At 37.7% G+C, this 18855-nt stretch overlaps 2 protein-coding genes and 1 long non-coding RNA gene across 4 annotated transcripts in view; 1 reads left to right on the top strand and 2 right to left on the bottom strand.

Moving 5' to 3' along the window:
• The first annotated feature begins 616 nt into the window (after positions 1-616).
• LOC144198921 (uncharacterized) lies at positions 617-13820 on the top strand. The gene is made up of 3 exons (XR_013326800.1): positions 617-721; positions 803-862; positions 13657-13820. It is a non-coding gene; the product is annotated as an uncharacterized LOC144198921 (long non-coding RNA).
• Positions 4145-5946, bottom strand: LOC144199365 (cortexin-3). Its single transcript, XM_077720956.1, has 2 exons — positions 5745-5946; positions 4145-4967 (listed from the first exon to the last, which is right to left on the bottom strand). The coding sequence occupies exon 2, from the start codon at positions 4843-4845 to the stop codon at positions 4579-4581; it is 267 nt and encodes an 88-aa protein (XP_077577082.1). The 5' UTR covers positions 4846-4967; positions 5745-5946; the 3' UTR covers positions 4145-4578.
• A 1273-nt stretch (positions 13821-15093) lies between the features above and the next one.
• sema6cb (semaphorin 6Cb) overlaps positions 15094-18855 on the bottom strand; it is a 56496-nt gene continuing 52734 nt past the window's right edge. For both annotated transcript variants that reach the window (XM_077720156.1, XM_077720155.1), the window contains exon 21: positions 15094-17158. In XM_077720156.1, the coding sequence (XP_077576282.1) occupies positions 16071-17158 (1088 nt within the window). In that variant the 3' untranslated portion in view covers positions 15094-16070. The remainder of the gene's footprint in view (positions 17159-18855) is intronic.

The raw sequence follows: 18855 nt of genomic DNA, 5'->3' as shown, positions 1-18855 counted from the left end.
GGATTCCACAAGACGGGTTTTAAACGACTCCATCAAAAATTCATTCGCCGCCATTGACGGCCACGGACAATTAATATGTTTCAGCGCCATTGATGGCCATATATGTCCAATCCATTTTGACTGGGAGGGTTGGAAGCGATTTAATTTTAATTTAATTTAGATTTAGTTAGCAAAACGTTGACAAAAAATGACAAAAATTGATAAAAGTTGATAAAAATAAATATTTTTTCATCAACTGTTAGCTTAATGTCATGTATTATTACTTGACTTGTTTTAGATGTATATTTTATTTTGAACCACTTATCTTCGTGGGGTCCCGGGGGTGCTGGAGCATATCCCAACTAACTACAGCACACTATGTTTTAAAATCCTTTTTAAAAATTATCTATTAAAGTAATAATAGCAGGCATGTGAAAGTGTAATTATGGTTTGGATTAGAGTTGGAATGAATAATAATATTAAGTAGTAACGTTGGAATGATTAATAATATAAAGTAGTAATTTTATTCCAAAATATCCTAAATAAATGTTGCTGCCTCGATTAATCGTTTGATTAGAGTGACGTTACTACGTTTATTTTGAAGTTGCTCTTTTTCGTTGTTGTTTTTGTACCTATTGGAGTATACCCTGCCCCCTGGTGGCCGGAGTAAATATGATACGAGTCGGTTCTAGCATGGCCACGTTTTGGCTATGACTCTAGTGAGCGTCGCCGTAACTTTATGGTACTAAATAAAATACACATATCCTATTAAACAATGATTATATATTTGATATGGATTTATAATCAAGTGTTTACATTTTAGGACGAAGAAATTCGCGTTTATTTGGACGTGAAAGAGTTCCGGTCGTCATGTTCAGCACAGGTAAGCAAATCTAAATTACTAAATGCTGCTTTAACATGTTATTTTGCTAAACAGTGTCTTTTTAGAGGGTTCATAAAAGCCAACAAGGGTTCAGGAAGAGTTTACAATTATTGTAAGGGTTATACTATCGTTTTTATGGGCAAGTGTTATGTTAATTGGGATTAGCTCGACGCTAGCGCTAGCCGTAAAATGCTAATGGTATGGTAGCCGATGGACTTGATTTACTATTGAATGGACATACAGTGTGACGTCACATATGAGCGTAAATAGTGCTGAAGTCATTTATTAATACGTAATTGTTACGGTAAGTAATGTTTGTCTGTTCCACTACATGACATATTGTTATACACTCCGTATTATATTTCGTTTTGGCATTTAATCCTCGTTTGAAAATCTCATTTGGGGCCAATGGTCAGCATAAATGTTATTGCAAGCATAAACCGTTTGTTTATTTAATTTGAGATCTCCTAAAATGATTCTGATACAGTAAATATAGATATATTTTGTTATGGCATTTTTTTTGAAAGTCCCATCTGGTCAGCATAAATGTTATTAGAAGCGTAGACAGATTTATGTTCGACCTCCCGAAATGATTCCGCGACGCATTAAATGTCGATTAGACCATGACTAAATTATGTCAAAGTGGTGGCATGGGGGCCAAATGTGGCCCACCGCATCATTTTGTGCGGGCCGGGAAAGTCAATGATGAGTGCCCACTTTCTGTTTTAGCATCAAATTCAAATGATAGAGTGTAGATGTATATTAAATTTCCCGATTGTCCCCCTTTTAGATCAATAATTGTCATTTTTTAATATTTTTTTCTGTGTTTTTAGTTAATAAATCACTTTGTAAAATCTAAAAATATATTTAAAAAAAAGCTAAAATAAACATTGGTTTAGATCTATAAAACAACTGAATATTCAGTTCTTTTAATCCATTTATAAAGAAAATCTAAATTATATTAACGTCAACTCAAACAACGTACACAATATTTTTTTTTTTTATGAACGGATTAAAAGCCCTGAATATTCTGTTTTTATAGATTTAAAACAATGTTTATTTTAGTTTTTTTAAATATATTTTTTGGATGATTTTGGAACTAAAAACACCAAAAAATGGTTAAAAAATGACAATAATTGATTTAAACGGGGGAAAATCAGGAAATTTAATACACATCTACACTCAATCATTTGAATTTGATCCTAAAACAGAAAGTCGGCACTCATCATTGACTTTCCCGGACCACACAAAATGATGCGGCGGGCCAGATTCGGCCCCCGGGCCGTCACTTTGACACTAGTGCGATAGGTGGATCGATTAGTCAAAGAGCCGATAGCTGGGGCAATTATTTTTGGCGTTCCTTTTTGAGTCACGGCGTGGAATTAAATGCGTTGACCCCGTCTGGCTTGACGGGAGAAGCAATGGAGCCCCCGGCGGAGCCCCTGGCGGAGCGCCGCCAGCGGCGCCTGATAAGGCCAAATTGAAATGTTTTCAAAGCTCCCCGAGCGCCGCCACCGCCACTGGAATCCATTTTCCATTCGGCTTCAAAATACCTGACGCCTCAGCCAAACGGACCCAGGAAAAAAAATGGAGACGTTGGACTTTTTTATTCCGCAAAAAAAGGAAGCCGGAAGGAAGGAGCTCGCAGGCTCGCCAAAAGGACAAAAAAAAAAGAGGAGCCACGTGAGGAGCGTGCACAAAGAAGCCGGCGACATGCACACCAACCATTTGTGCGAAAAAAGGCCACGGCATCACGACAACGGCGAGAGAAAGGCTGGGAGAGGCCCGCTTCCTGTTTAAACAGGAAGTGAAGAGGATAAGAGGCGATTGTGAAGGGAGCGTCTCTTTTTTATGACATCACCAGGAAGAAAAGTCTGTAAACAATCTACACTAGAAAGGCAGAGGTGGGAGGAAGTCAACTTAAGTCGCTCTTGGGGGGTTTGCCTCAAAATGGACGTCCAAATTTGGGGGTATGGGAGGTTAATTGGTTAGATATGGGGCCAAAAAGGGCAATAAAAGGCTATTTAAGACTCCGTTGCAGTCCAAATTGTTTTGATTTTTAGCGTTGTAAATGGCCAATTATTTCATTTATAAAATAACAATTAATGTTTTAAAGTTTTTTCATCTATTTCATTAGCTTTCGTTTCAAATTACAGTGGTACATGTTACTTTTTAAAGCAAGTAATGTACTAATATCGCCATTCAGGGTGGCCATTTTGGCTCTAAAGCAGTAAGAAATATGACAACAATCTCATTTTTTGCACGAAAAATAGAGAAAATTTCATAGTTTTAAAATAACAGTGAAAAAAAATGCATTTTGACCAAACTGTATTGGAAAATAAGATCATTTAACATAAGTTAATTATGAAATGACTGCGTTTAAGATAAGAGATATCATTGTTTCGGTAGCCACAGTAACCAAATGCATACAGGAGATTGGTTCGTCTTGCTTTAAATTTCTGTCCTTTTCGTTCAAATTTGTTAGCTAGATACAATTTTATCAAACCATCATTTTAATGAAATGTTATTTCAGGTTGTGGGAACTTCCAATCGGGATTCAGATGGGAAACGAGAGGCCAAAATATCCAAATAATTAATTTAATTTGTTTTAAAGCTAACCAAATTTGACTCAAAAACATTGGGAGCGTTCTCGATTTAGCTCAAAACCAGTAAACAAACCCCGAAAGATGATTGGACACCGAATGATTGGATGTCCATCAACTTGGGATTTTTTTTCTTGGTGGCCATCTTAGTCCAGGGTATGTTACCGATACTAGCGCTAAAACAAAGAAAATAGCGTCTACCAAACTCCCAGGTGGCACATTAAATTGTAAAAAAAAGTGGAGTCATGCGACTGTAGCCCCTCCCACCTCCGCAATAAGGCGCACGGCTGTAAAGAAGCGGCGCCGTCTTGGGGCGAAGGCTCGGATGCCGCCCGGCAGTGACCCTGCTTGAAGAACACGGACGTCACGTGACGAAAACCACACGGGACAATTTGTGGAGGCACACGGTAACGGCACGGTCCGCTTTGGGTCCGCCCATCTTCAAAGGGTTGACGTTTAAAGGGACCAGAAGAAGAAGAAGAAGGCGGACAAACACTGATTGTCTAAATCTAGCAAAGACGCCGGCGTGTAAACTCGCTTTGACCCTGTTTGGATGTCCACACACAAAATGGCGGAACGAGGTAGTCCATGGATGGAGGGCGTGGGGGGGGGGGGGGATAGTCCAGTAGAGGTTCTCAAACTGGGGGTCCGCATAAATCCTTCAAAACTTTGGAAAATGCCTTTATTCCGGAATAAATGCAATTTATTCCGGAACAAAATGCATTTGATCCAGAATAAAATGCATTTAATTCGGAATAAAATGCCTATAATCTGGAATAAAATGCCTTTAATTCGGAATAAAATTAATTTAATCCGGAATAAAATACTATTTAATCCGGAATAAAATTCCGTTTACTCCAGAATAAACACAACTTTAATCCGGAATAAAATGTTTTTAATCCAGAATAAAATGCTTTTAATCCAGAATAAACAGGACTTTCTCCAGAAATTTTTCACATTTTTCCAAATTCGTGGGAGGGCTCAAACTTTTTTACGTATTTGCTCAAAAAAGAAAAAGGAAGCTTTGGGTGAATTCCAAAGCAGATTTGCGGAAAAGGGCGGAGGTCAGCACTGGACACGGGCCCCCCGTTTGAGAACCCCGTTTATTTATTTTTAGACGATCCGATAGTCGAAGGTGTCCTTCTCGGTGTGGTCGGTCCAGTTGGACGAGGGCATGCTGCGGTAGGGGTCCAGCAGGATGCGGAAGCAGCGCACGATGAGCAATGCCAGGAAGATGAAGAGGAGGAGCACAAAGACGAAGGCCGCCTTCTGCTCCAGCGTCAGGTGGGACGCCGAGTGCGGACCGCCCAGGCCGCCGCCCCCCAACGAAGACGACAGGGTGCTGCTGAACAGGCCCTCGGCCATCCTGGGCACGTCCATGCTGGGCCGCCGCGGCTCCAGCGCTCTGGCTGGCGTGGGCGGGGCGAGGCGGGGCGGAGGGGCGCGGGCTCGTCTGGGACCGCCCCCTGGGAACGTGAGGCGGGGCGGGGCCTGCCGGCCGGCTGGATTCAGACCAGACAGACACAGTCGGACAGTCAAAATATTTACTGCGAACCATCCAAAGTTGCCCAATTACAAATATAGCCCGTCGGATTTCAGACATGGCCGCCATTGGCTACGATAGACGTCGTATTATATCTTGTTTCCGTGTATGTGTATGTGTATGTATTTATATATATTTATGTGTATATATGTGTATGTGTATATTTGTGTATATGTGTATATTTGTGTGTGTATATTTGTGAATGTGTATATATGTGAATGTGTATATATGTATGTGTATGTATATATAAATACATATAGATATGCATATATAAATACACATGCATATATATTTATACACATGCATATATAAATACATACATCTATATGGAAATCGAACCTGATTTTCTGGATAGAATTTTTTTTCCCTGTTCAATCAAGAGCAATCTATTTATATTCCGACAAATGAAACAATTTATTCTTGAAATAGAATCTAAATATAGAAATGTCCTCCAAAAGTAGTCTACAGGCAGTTAAACCAATTTGAATACAAATCCCATTTTTAAAAAATAGCATGAAATTTGATGAATAAGCAAGAATATGAAAGGAGCAATAGCACAAATGCAGAAAATATTCATAGAGAAATCCAAACGTATTCATTTCCAATATATACATTAATAAACATTTGAATGAAAATGTAGTCAGGAATCATCCAGAAATATTGCCACCATGTTGTTGTCAATAATCTTAGCAAAATCTTTTAAGATCTCGTTTTTTGGTGCGTGCATTTTGCTGACCTGCGGCTGCTCTTTGTTTTTTTTTTGCTCGTTTTTTCTCCCCTTGTCGCGGTTCCGTCACGCCGCCGGTCCGATGCCCGAATCCGCGTGAGCCTCCGCCGTCTCCGCCGCCGCCGAGCTTGTTCCTCCGCCTGGCGCGCGCTCGCTCGCTCTCCGTGCACGCGTCCAACCGGCGGCGATGGAGCGGCACCCCGTCGCTATGGGCGACCTGTTGCCATGGCGATCCGTCAGTTAGCGCAAATCAATGAGGGAAGGAAGGAGGGGCGTGGTCCCGGAAAAAAAATCATCCAAAATGTGTTTATTGGGTGCAACTGATTCGATTTAACGGTGGCAGTCAGTAGATTAAAAGTAACCTGCAACCTAACCAAAAATCAGGGCTCAAAAAAGTCCATTTTAGGACTCTGCGCTCAAATTGTTTACATTGTCTCCCTCTTGTGGCGTTCAGGGAGAACTGGGGTAACCCTAACCCTACCCAACCTTTAGCCCTACCCTAACCCTACCCAAACCCTAACCCTAGCAAAACCCTAACCCTAGCCAAACCCCAACCCTAGCCAAACCCCAACCCTAGCCATACCCTAACCTTAGCCATATCCTAACCCTAACCAAACCCTAACCCTAGCCAAACCCTAACCCTGGCCATGCCCTAGCCATGCCCTAACCCTAGCCATATCCTAACCCTAGCCAAACCTAACCCTAGCCATACCCTAACCCTAGCCATATCCTCACCCTAGCCTAACCCTCACCCTAGCCTAACCCTAGCCATACCCTAACCCTAGCCAAACCCTAACCCTAGCCAAAACCTAACACTACCCAAAGCCTTACCCTACCCAAACCCCAACCCTACCCCTTTGGGTTATGGTTGTTAAAGGGTTACGGTTTTTCGTAAAAAAAAAGACAGTATAGTAAGGCTTTTTGGGGTTTTTTTTGGGGTTAGGGTGCATTTTTGATAACCCTAACGGCGACCACACTAAAGTCAAGTGAGGAAACCTCTACACCATTAGGTGGCGTTTTAGTCAATTTTTTGTGTTAAATAAAACCATGTTATTTTTTTTTTAAATGACATAATATAGTGAGGGATTTTTTTTCGAAAAAAACAACATAGTATAGTAAGGCTTTTTTTTTATTAAACAATGTATAGCATTTATAGTTAGTCAATCAATCTTCTTGTCCCACTTTGTCTCAGTTGTCGTTGGGCGAAGGGCAGGAGACACTCAAGACAGGTCGCCACGCCAGTCGGCTATAGGACAAACAGAGACAAACAACCACAATCCTGCGCACACTAAAGTCATTTGAGTGAACTTCTACATCATTAGGTGGAGGTACAGTAAATCTTTTGTGTTAACAAAGACCATTGTTATTTCTTAAAAAACATCATAGTAAAGAACGACATAGTACAGTAAGGCTTTTTTTTCGTAAAAAAAATCACAGTTTATTCGAGCTTTTTTTTTGTTGCAAAAGACGTCATAGTTTAGTAAGGCTTTTTTTGTAAAAACGACAGTATAGTAAGGCTTTTGTAAAAAAACGGCATAGTATAGTAAGGCTTTTTATCTCAAAAAAACGACATAGTAAAGCAAGACTTTTTCTCTCAAAAAACGACATATAGTAAGGCTTTTTCTCTCTGCAAACGACATAGTATAGTAAGCCTTTTTTTCTCTTAAAAAACGACATAGTATATTAAGGCTTTTTTTCTTAAAAAACGACATAGTATAGTAAGGCTTTTTTTCTTAAAAAACGACACAGTATAGTCAGGCTTTTTTTCTTAAAAAACGACCTAATATAGTAAGGCTTTTTTCTTAAAAAACGACATGGTATAGTAAGGCTTTTTTTGTTAAAAAAACGACATAGTATAGTAAGGCTTTTTTTTGTTAAAAAAACGACATAGTATAGTAAGGCTTTTTTTGTTAAACGACATAGTATAGTAAGGCTTTTTTGTTAAAAAAACGACATAGTATAGTAAGGCTTTTTTGTTAAAAAACGACATAGTATAGTAAGGCTTTTTTGTTAAAAAAACGACATAGTATAGTAAGGCTTTTTTATTGAAAAAAAACGACAACGTATAGTAAGGCTTTTTTATTGAAAAAACAACATAGTATAATAAGGCTTTTTTATTGAAAAAAACGACATAGTATAGTAAGGCTTTTTTATTGAAAAAAACGACATAGTATAGTAAGGCTTTTTTATTGAAAAAAAATGACATAGTATAGTAAGGCTTTTGTATTGAAAAAAACGACATAGTATAGTAAGGCTTTTTTATTGAAAAAAACGACATAGTATAGTAAGGCTTTTTTATTGAAAAAACGACATAGTATAGTAAGGCTTTTTTTTATTGTAAAGTCGACATAGTATAGTAAGGCTTTTTTATTGAAAAAACGACATAGTATAGTAAGGCTTTTTTATTGAAAAAAACGACATAGTATAGTAAGGCTTTTTTATTGAAAAAAACGACATAGTATAGTAAGGCTTTTTTATTGAAAAAACGACATAGTATAGTAAGGCTTTTTTATTGAAAAAAACGACATAGTATAGTAAGGCTTTTTTATTGAAAAAAACGACATAGTATAGTAAGGCTTTTTTATTGAAAAAACGACATAGTATAGTAAGGCTTTTTTATTGAAAAAACGACACAGTATAGTAAGGCTTTTTATTGAAAAAACGACATAGTATAGTAAGGCTTTTTTATTGAAAAAAACGACATAGTATAGTAAGGCTTTTTTCTTGAAAAAAAATGACATAGTATAGTAAGGCTTTTGTATTGAAAAAAACGACATAGTATAGTAAGGCTTTTTTATTGAAAAAACGACATAGTATAGTAAGGCTTTTTTATTGGAAAAACGACATAGTATAGTAAGGCTTTTTTTATTGTAAAATCGACATAGTATAGTAAGGCTTTTTTTATTGAAAAAACGACATAGTATAGTAAGGCTTTTTTATTGAAAAAAACGACATAGTATAGTAAGGCTTTTTTATTGAAAAAAACGACATAGTATAGTAAGGCTTTTTTTATTGAAAAAAACGACATAGTATAGTAAGGCTTTTTTATTGAAAAAACGACATAGTATAGTAAGGCTTTTTTATTGGAAAAAAACGACATAGTATAGTAAGGCTTTTTTCTTGAAAAAACGACATAGTATAGTAAAGCTTTTTCATTGAAAAAAACGACATAGTATATATAGTAAGGCTTTTTTTCTTAAAAAACGACATAGTATAGTAAGGCTTTTTTATTAAAAAAAACGACATAGTATAGTAAGGCTTTTTTATTGAAAAAAACGACATAGTATAGTAAGGCTTTTTTATTGAAAAAAAACGACATAGTATAGTAAGGCTTTTTTATTGAAAAAAACGACATAGTATAGTAAGGCTTTTTTATTGAAAAAAACGACATAGTATAGTAAGGCTTTTTTATTGAAAAAACGACATAGTATAGTAAGGCTTTTTTATTGAAAAAACGACACAGTATAGTAAGGCTTTTTATTGAAAAAACGACATAGTATAGTAAGGCTTTTTTATTGAAAAAAACGACATAGTATAGTAAGGCTTTTTTCTTGAAAAAAAATGACATAGTATAGTAAGGCTTTTGTATTGAAAAAAACGACATAGTATAGTAAGGCTTTTTTATTGAAAAAACGACATAGTATAGTAAGGCTTTTTTATTGGAAAAAAACGACATAGTATAGTAAGGCTTTTTTCTTGAAAAAACGACATAGTATAGTAAAGCTTTTTCATTGAAAAAAAACGACATAGTATAGTAAGGCTTTTTTTCTTAAAAAACGACATAGTATAGTAAGGCTTTTTTATTGAAAAAAACGACATAGTATAGTGAGGCTTTTTTATTGAAAAAACGACATAGTATAGTAAGGCTTTTTTATTGAAAAAAAAACAACATAGTATAGTAAGGCTTTTTTATTGAAAAAAAACGACATAGTATAGTAAGGCTTTTTTATTGAAAAAAACGACATAGTATAGTAAGGCTTTTTTATTGAAAAAAACGACATAGTATAGTAAGGCTTTTTTATTGAAAAAACGACATAGTATAGTAAGGCTTATTTATTGAAAAAAACGACATAGTATAGTAAGGCTTTTTTATTGAAAAAAAACGACATAGTATAGTAAGGCTTTTTTATTGAAAAAAACGACATAGTATAGTAAGGCTTTTTTATTGAAAAAAACGACATAGTATAGTAAGGCTTTTTTGTTAAAAAACGACATAGTATAGTAAGGCTTTTTTGTTAAAAAAACGACATAGTATAGTAAGGCTTTTTTTCTTAAAAAACGACATAGTATAGTAAGGCTTTTTTTCTTAAAAAACGACAAAGTATAGTAAGGCTTTTTTTCTTTAAAAACGACATAGTATAGTAAGACTTTTTTATTGAAAAAAACGACATAGTATAGTAAGGCTTTTTTATTGAAAAAAACGACATAGTATGGTAAGGCTTTTTTATTGAAAAAAAACGACATAGTATAGGAAGGCTTTTTTATTGAAAAAAACGACATAGTATAGTAAGGCTTTTTTTCTCTTAAAAAACGACATAGTATAGTAAGGCTTTTTTATTGAAAAAATGACATAGTATAGTAAGGCTTTTTTATTGAAAAAAACGACATAGTATAGTAAGGCTTTTTTATTGAAAAAAAACGACATAGTATAGTAAGGCTTTTTTATTGAAAAAAACGACAGTATAGTAAGGCTTTTTTATTGAAAAAAAACGACATAGTATAGTAAGGCTTTTTTATTGAAAAAAACGACATAGTATAGTAAGGCTTTTTTGTTAAAAAACGACATAGTATAGTAAGGCTTTTTTGTTAAAAAAAACGACATAGTATAGTAAGGCTTTTTTTCTTAAAAAACGACATAGTATAGTAAGGCTTTTTTTCTTAAAAAACGACAAAGTATAGTAAGGCTTTTTTTCTTTAAAAACGACATAGTATAGTAAGACTTTTTTTATTGAAAAAAACGACATAGTATAGTAAGGCTTTTTTATTGAAAAAAACGACATAGTATGGTAAGGCTTTTTTATTGAAAAAAAACGACATAGTATAGTAAGGCTTTTTTATTGAAAAAAACGACATAGTATAGTAAGGCTTTTATTCTCTTAAAAAACGACATAGTATAGTAAGGCTTTTTTATTGAAAAAATGACATAGTATAGTAAGGCTTTTTTATTGAAAAAAACGACATAGTATAGTAAGGCTTTTTTATTGAAAAAAAACGACATAGTATAGTAAGGCTTTTTTATTGAAAAAAACGACAGTATAGTAAGGCTTTTTTATTGAAAAAAAACGACATAGTATAGTAAGGCTTTTTTATTGAAAAAAACGACATAGTATAGTAAGGCTTTTTTATTGAAAAAAACGACATAGTATAGTAAGGCTTTTTTATTGAAAAAACGACATAGTATAGTAAGGCTTTTTTATTGAAAAAAACGACATAGTATAGTAAGGCTTTTTTATTGAAAAAAACGACATAGTATAGTAAGGCTTTTTTTATTGAAAAAAAACGACAGTATAGTAAGGCTTTTTTATTGAAAAAAACGACATAGTATAGTAAGGCTTTTTTTATTGAAAAAATGACATAGTATAGTAAGGCTTTTTTATTGAAAAAAACGACATGGTATAGTAAGGCTTTTTTATTGAAAAAAAACACATAGTATAGTAAGGCTTTTTTATTGAAAAAAAACGACATAGTATAGTAAGGCTTTTTTTATTGAAAAAAATGACATAGTATAGTAAGGCTTTTTTATTGAAAAAAACGACATAGTATAGTAAGGCTTTTTTATTGAAAAAAACGACATAGTATAGTAAGGCTTTTTTTATTGAAAAAAACGACATAGTATAGTAAGGCTTTTTTATTGAAAAAACGACATAGTATAGTAAGGCTTTTTTATTGGAAAAAAACGACATAGTATAGTAAGGCTTTTTTATTGAAAAAACAACATAGTATAGTAAGGCTTTTTTATTGAAAAAAAACGACTTAGTATAGTAAGGCTTTTTTTATTGAAAAAATGACATAGTATAGTAAGGCTTTTTTATTGAAAAAAACGACATAGTATAGTAAGGCTTTTTTATTGAAAAAAAACATAGTATAGTAAGGCTTTTTTATTGAAAAAAAACGACATAGTATAGTAAGGCTTTTTTTATTGAAAAAAATGACATAGTATAGTAAGGCTTTTTTATTGAAAAAAACGACATAGTATAGTAAGGCTTTTTTATTGAAAAAAATTACATAGTATAGTAAGGCTTTTTTATTGAAAAAAACGACATAGTATAGTAAGGCTTTTTTATTGAAAAAAACGACATAGTATAGTAAGGCTTTTTTATTGAAAAAAAACGACATAGTATAGTAAGGCTTTTTATTGAAAAAACGACATCGTATAGTAAGGCTTTTTTATTGAAAAAAACGACATAGTATAGTAAGGCTTTTTTATTGAAAAAAACGACATAGTATAGTAAGGCTTTTTTTTTGAAAAAACGACATAGTATAGTAAGGCTTTTTTATTGAAAAAAACGACATAGTATAGTAAGGCTTTTTTATTGAAAAAAACGACATAGTATAGTAAGGCTTTTTATTGAAAAAAAACGACATAGTATAGTAGGGCTTTTTTATTGAAAAAACGACATAGTATAGTAAGGCTTTTTTATTGAAAATAAACGACATAGTATAGTAAGGCTTTTTATTGAAAAAACGACATCGTATAGTAAGGCTTTTTTATTGAAAAAAAACGACATAGTATAGTAAGGCTTTTTTCTTGAAAAAAACGACATAGTATAGTAAGGCTTTTTTCTTGAAAAAACGACATAGTATAGTAAGGCTTTTTTCTTGAAAAAAACGACATAGTATAGTAAGGCTTTTTTATTGAAAAAACGACATAGTATAGTAAGGCTTTTTATTGAAAAAACGACATAGTATAGTAAGGCTTTTTATTGAAAAAAACGACATAGTATAGTAAGGCTTTTTTATTGAAAAAAACGACATAGTATAGTAAGGCTTTTTTGTTGAAAAAACGACATAGTATAGTGAGGCTTTTTTGTTAAAAAACGACATAGTATAGTACGGCTTTTTTTTTCATTAAAAACGACATAGTATAGTAAGGCTTTTTTTTCACAATAATCAACATATCTATATGTATACTTCAAAGTAAGGCATTAAAAAAGATGTGATCCCAAGGTGTGGATTTAACGCTAGCATGTAGCATCGCTGCTAACATGTGACAAAGAAGCACATTAGTCCATTTGTGTCGTCAGTACGTTTTTATTTACAAGCATTAGCCACAAAATGTGTCAATACCAAGCGCCTTGTTGTCGTTTTCGCGTTCCATTGTAAACTCACTCCAAAATAATTCACCCCCCCAGGAAAAAAAAACAGTCACTCTTCCCCAAAACTGAAAAAACAACAACTTAAAAGCAAAATAAAACAACAAAATATTCATCCGCGACAATAACACTTCATTTCAGGAACATTTTTCTTATTCCAAATAGCTCATAGTTCATTTTGGGCTTCTTAAGTTTCAGGGGAAAAAAATGGAGTATAATAAGGCAAAGAGACAAACGTTTACGTTCTTGCTATCTTGTCATCATCACAACTTGACACACATGTACACATATTTATATATACTGCAGTAAAGTGTACACTATATGTGGACACACACACATACGATACACACACACACACTCGCACATGCATAATAGAAAGACATTCTGGTTCGCGACTTCACATCGTAAAGAAATCCAGAAAAAAAGCATTGCTCCTTTTTGCAAGTTTTTTACGGCGCCCCCTGGCGTGGCTAGCGTTGTTAGACAAAACAAGGCAGTTGGACTTTTTGCTCATATTGGATGCCAATTGTTAGCAAAAGCTGTCATTGAGTCTATTTTGCAAAGTGGAAACAACAGTCAATTAATATGTCACTTCCTTCTCCTTTTAGATCACTTCCTGTCAATTTTGGACCATTTTGAGGGAGAATCTTCCTCGTTTGTGGCTACCTGCTGATTTGGGGGCATTTCCAAGTGAGTCTGTTGCTTTTGTGGCTTTTTATTGGTACCCGTTAACTCATTGGCTGCCATTTTGACGAAAGGGAGTAAAAGAGGCAATTGGAAATGGAGCACAGTGCAGTAAACATGAAGATTGGTTGGAAAAATTTTTTATTCTGTACGTATAATACTAGGTTAGGATGAAAAAATGACCCTGCTAGCGGGCCAGATTTTTGTTCACTCGGGGCCATATCTGGCCCGCCAACCTTAGGTTTGATACCAACGATTGAATTAGCATTCAGTAACACAAACAGTGGGAATAGCAAATTGGGAAACATGCTATTAACATTAGCTAATTTCACTGGAGACGAAAAACTCGAAAAATGGCTAACGCTAGCTCTGGCAGTACAATTTGATTGGACATTTATTGCAGTTGATTGGCAGTCAATGAGTTGATTTTTAAAGCGTGAGGTTGACTACATTTGGTAGGACAATCATTTTGAACATTTTTTTGTTGGAATAACCTCAAATTTTCACATTTTGTGTAGAAATAGTTCAAAGTTTTTGCATGTAATGTTTGACATTTTTTTATCTTTCCAGGTTATTAACAAATGGCGTTCAAAGAAAAGGCATTTAGCGTATTATGCTATGCTCATTCGGACTCAGTCACCTAGCCACGGCAGTTTTTCCACAAATTTTGCAAACAAGGTACTAACGACAAAACAACACTTTTTGGTGCCAAGTCTAACATTTTGGAACAAATTTTATATATAGGCCAAACTTCATGAAAAATGTACATTAAACTCGTCATAATTTGCTTTTTCTAAACTTATAGGTGCTACTCAATGTATGAGATTGGACATCTTAGTCAATCTTAAGGCATACTACCCCAGAAAACTTTTAAACATTTTAAGTCAACCCTGCTAAGTACTCGGATCCAAGACTAACTTCTGCTGTAACTCACTCTTATGCTACCAATGCTAATTACTAGCTCAAGTGCTACAGTGCGTCAGCCTCACAACTCTAGTGTCATGGATTCCCATCCTGGAAAGGAAGTACTAGTAGAAATGAAGTTCTACTTGTACAAAAAAGCTAATTGCAGGGTAGACTACTCCACACAGGACTGAGCAGGATTTGAACCCACATGGCCAGAGCTGTAAGGTTCACACAGGCTAAGTAAGTACTTGAGCTAATAGTTAGCATTGGGTAACATAAGAGTATGTTACAGTAGATGGTGGTCTTCCATGCGAGTACTTACCAGTCCAGGTTTTTCAGGGTTGTATGCTGTAAGGTCAACTTTGACATCAGATCTCGTATTTGGAGTAGCATCTATAAGATAATAAAAGCAAACTTTGACTTGTTGTATGTACAGTTTTCACGGAGTTTGCCCTACAAATAAAGGTTGTTCTAAAATGTTAGACTTAGAATCAAAAAGTTTAGTTTTGTCGTTGGTACCTTTTTGCAAAATTTGTGGAAAAGCTACACTTACTATACTTGTCTTGGGTGACTGAGTCCGTGACGGGAATGCCTTTTCTTTAAACATCATTTGTGAACCTGGAAAGATAGAAATGGCAAAGGTTATACACAAAAAAAATGTAATCTTTCTACACAAACTGTGAAAATTTGAGGTCATTACAACCAAAATGGGCAAAGTAATTGGCCTACCAAAATGGGGTCAAACATTTCGGAACACTTTGTATTTCTCTTAAACGTTGTGAGATAACTGGAACTATTTGTCTCCTAGGCTCCGGCACCCTTACCTGCCCGGTGAGGAGAAGCATGATGAAGGAACGGCGCCGGGAAAAGAAACCAGTGCGAGACTTGAGGAACAACAACACGTGGCAGACCTTACAATAGAGTTAAATGGCAGCCATTGGTAGAATTGTATTAAAGCCAAATACGAGAGAAAAGAAGGTTGTCCGTTTGTCTTGATTTTGAACGCAAATGCCACGCCAAAAGACGCCGCCGCTTCTCACAGTCCATCTGGATTTGACGAGTTATTCCCGTCGAGTTTGTTTTGAAAAACCTTAAAGTCCATCCAACGGTACAAGCTTCGTTGATATGTTTTCTTACTTCAATTTTCGTTAGTTGTTGTCTTTTGTCCGCTTAAAACGGATTGGACGCCGTCGCCGACTAGTGATAAACTAGTGATAAACTCCGTTAAATCCATGGGGAGAGGGATTGTAAGTGCAAGATCCGCTCGGTACATGAGCTGACGAGTTCTTGGGTGGATAGTCAGGGCTTGTTGACATCAGCGTGGGCGGCCATTTTGGGTCAGGTGCCGTTGACCCACAGGGAAAATGGAGTGCGGTGTGTAGAAGTGGGGAACGATACCAATATGGTACAAAGATCCTTTCGCCGTTTTCCGTCAGTAGTCGAAGTCGGCGCGCGGGCTGACCGGCGAGGAGGCGGGGATGAAGAGCGGCTTGGGCGGGGCTTCCGGGGTCAGGGAAACTCCTCTTCGGACATCTCGGCGGGCGGCGTCGTAGCGCGCCAAGTAGCCTGGTGGCAGGAGGGGGAAGTGACCATCGCTTACGCCAGAGTTCAAGCGGGCCAAAGCGTGCTGGGACACCGCCGAGCGTTGGCTGAAGCTGTGATGGCGAGGGAGCACCACCGAGCCGCCGCCGCCGCCCGGGAAGTAGGGCCTCTGGGACGAGGAATGGCGGCGTTCTGAGGCAGCCGACGGCGGCGGATCGGGTGGGACGTCCATGCGGCGGGTCAGGCTGTCTCGGGGTAGCGTGGACGAGCTATAGTACGGCGCCGTTTCCGTCTCTGGGACGTGAGGGCGGATCCGTGTCGGGTAGCCTCCTCGCCGTCCGTTTCTCGCGGCTTTTCCGGCGCCCTCGTGGATGTGTTTGAGCAGCTCGTCCAAGGAAGTGACCTCCATGACCTCGCCGCGGGCGTAGCCGGGGCGCTCGGCGCCGCACGAGGCCCCGTACGATGGCAGGAGGTGCGACGAGGCGGAGGCGGGGCGTGAGGCGTTGTTGCAGTTGTGGTTCTTCTCCCACTGATGGCGGAAGGCCCTCATGCTCTTGATGGGCAGCTCAGGGGTGGAGTCCGGCGTGGGCAGGCCCGACAGCTCCGAGGACGAGCGCAGGTGGTGGTGGTGGGGCAGGACCAGTTCCACGCCGCGGTGGGCGTTCCCACGGCAGGTGTCCTTGGAGAAGGGCGAGCTGTAGATTTTGGGCGTGGACGGCGTGTCGGGACGTTCCTCCTTGCCCTCCAGGAGACCGTTGAGTTTAGCCAGGCTGCGCAGGGAGAGGGCGTGCGGGATTTGGACCTCCGGGTCCTTGGGGAGTTTGCGGGAGGCCTTGCGTCCGCCGCGGTTGCAGTAGCACGACACCAGGAAACCCGACAGGAAGGCGCCCAGGACGAAGGCCACCAACACGCAGGCGATCAGGAGGGTGTAGTGGACGCTGTGGTTGCTCTTATCTGCCTCTGGAGGGCGCCGGACGCCTGGAAATAACAATGGGAAAACAAAAGTCATTTCGCTGGCAATACATTGCAATTGTACGTCCTTGGCGGCCATCTTTTAACAGTGGATCAAAGACATTTACGGGGCTAGACGGCAATAGTAAAAAAAAAATGAAGCGATTGGACGTAATCGAGGTAAGAGGGTGGAGTGCAAAGCAATTGCCGCACTCCCACTCCAAATTAATTGGACATCTACTAGATAAACAATCAGAATCATACAAAAATACTTGATCAAGGCACCGACATTCCAATGAATGGAAAAACGAGGTCAATTTGATGGCCCTACAGTTCAATTGTACGTCGTTTCAATTGTACGGAGTTGGCGGCCATCTTTAAACAGTGGATCGAACACATTTACGTAGCTAGACGGCAACAGAAAAAAAATTAAGCCATTGCACGTAGTCGAGATAAGAGGGCGTAGTGCAAAGCAACACCCATCCATTGGCTGCCAGCCTCCCACTTCAAATGGATTGGACATCTACTCAAGATAAACTAGCAGAATCATAAAAATACTTGATCTCGTAAAGGTGACGCCATTCCAATGAATAACTGACTTAGCCTACATGCTAGTTGTGTAATTACGCTAACCATGGGAACGCAATCTCGTTTTATTTCAGTCAACAACCGACCGGTATGGAAAGAAATTGTGTCCATTTATTGCATCCTTTGTGTCCAATGTTCCAATTCTCTCTTATTAAGAGCCATGAATCACAATTTGGCGCAAATAGCTTTCAGTCTGCCGTCCACGCGGCAACATTTTATCACATTGTCCGCCAGATTGCATCTTTTATCAATTATTGGACAAGGAAGCAATTTCATGCCCGCTATTTTTTTCCAGTTTAAAAGTTTACTGCACTCCCATGGAGCAATTGGACCACCGATTTTATTTTTAATACGTTGAAATTCTCTCTTCCGAGAAATCAACTCAAAGAAATAATTTTGAGCGAAAAACTCTGTCTAAATTTGTAATCAAAACCCGGGTAAACGCAAATAGAACGTCCTTGTCAAAGTTGGCAAAAACAAAAGCGATTTCCATCCCAATTTGATCACGAACGGCGTCCTTGATTTTCTAGCCAATCAAAATTCAGGATCAATGAACGGCGATGGGCCAGCTATCTTCAAGACTGATTGGCGCTTGATTGCGGTCAACCAACAAGCTCTTGACCCTCCACAACGCCAGCAAAAATACGAGCTAAGACGCCGAGTCTAAAAAAAACGGCTTAAAAATCCTTCTCATTTAAACCCCGCCTCCCTCGCGGCAGCTCCCCCAAATCCTCGCCAAAGCGTACGTTTTAAACGACCTTGCTTGACGTGGGCGACCATCTGGCGCGTCACGGCGCCTCGCCACACGTTAGCCTCATTAGCATAGACGCAGGCGGTCGACAGGTTTGCGCCCCGACCAATGTAAAGCGCGCTAACGACTTCAACGTTGATGACTCATCATTAACAAGATCACGCTCGCCGATCAATAATTAATATGCTTTCCGGCACAACTTTCATCTTTTTTTTTAAAGGCGAGAATTAACCTTGACATCCGTGGGGGAGAAAATTCACTCGGAGGATAACAAAGCGTTTGGCTACGGTGATGAACTAGTTAGCATATTTTCTCGCATATAAGCTGGATTTGTAGCTCCAAAAAAATGACAAATGAATAGATGGTATGGCTTATATGCGCACAT

This window comes from Stigmatopora nigra, chromosome 7 (assembly GCF_051989575.1).
Source record: "Stigmatopora nigra isolate UIUO_SnigA chromosome 7, RoL_Snig_1.1, whole genome shotgun sequence".
Classification (NCBI taxonomy): Eukaryota; Metazoa; Chordata; class Actinopteri; order Syngnathiformes; family Syngnathidae; genus Stigmatopora; species Stigmatopora nigra.
This window is presented reverse-complemented; position numbering and strand designations above follow the sequence as displayed.

Bases quoted from the DNA above. Each gene is read 5' to 3' on its own strand.
- LOC144199365 (XM_077720956.1), bottom strand. From the start codon at position 4,845: ATGGACGTGCCCAGGATGGCCGAGGGCCTGTTCAGCAGCACCCTGTCG.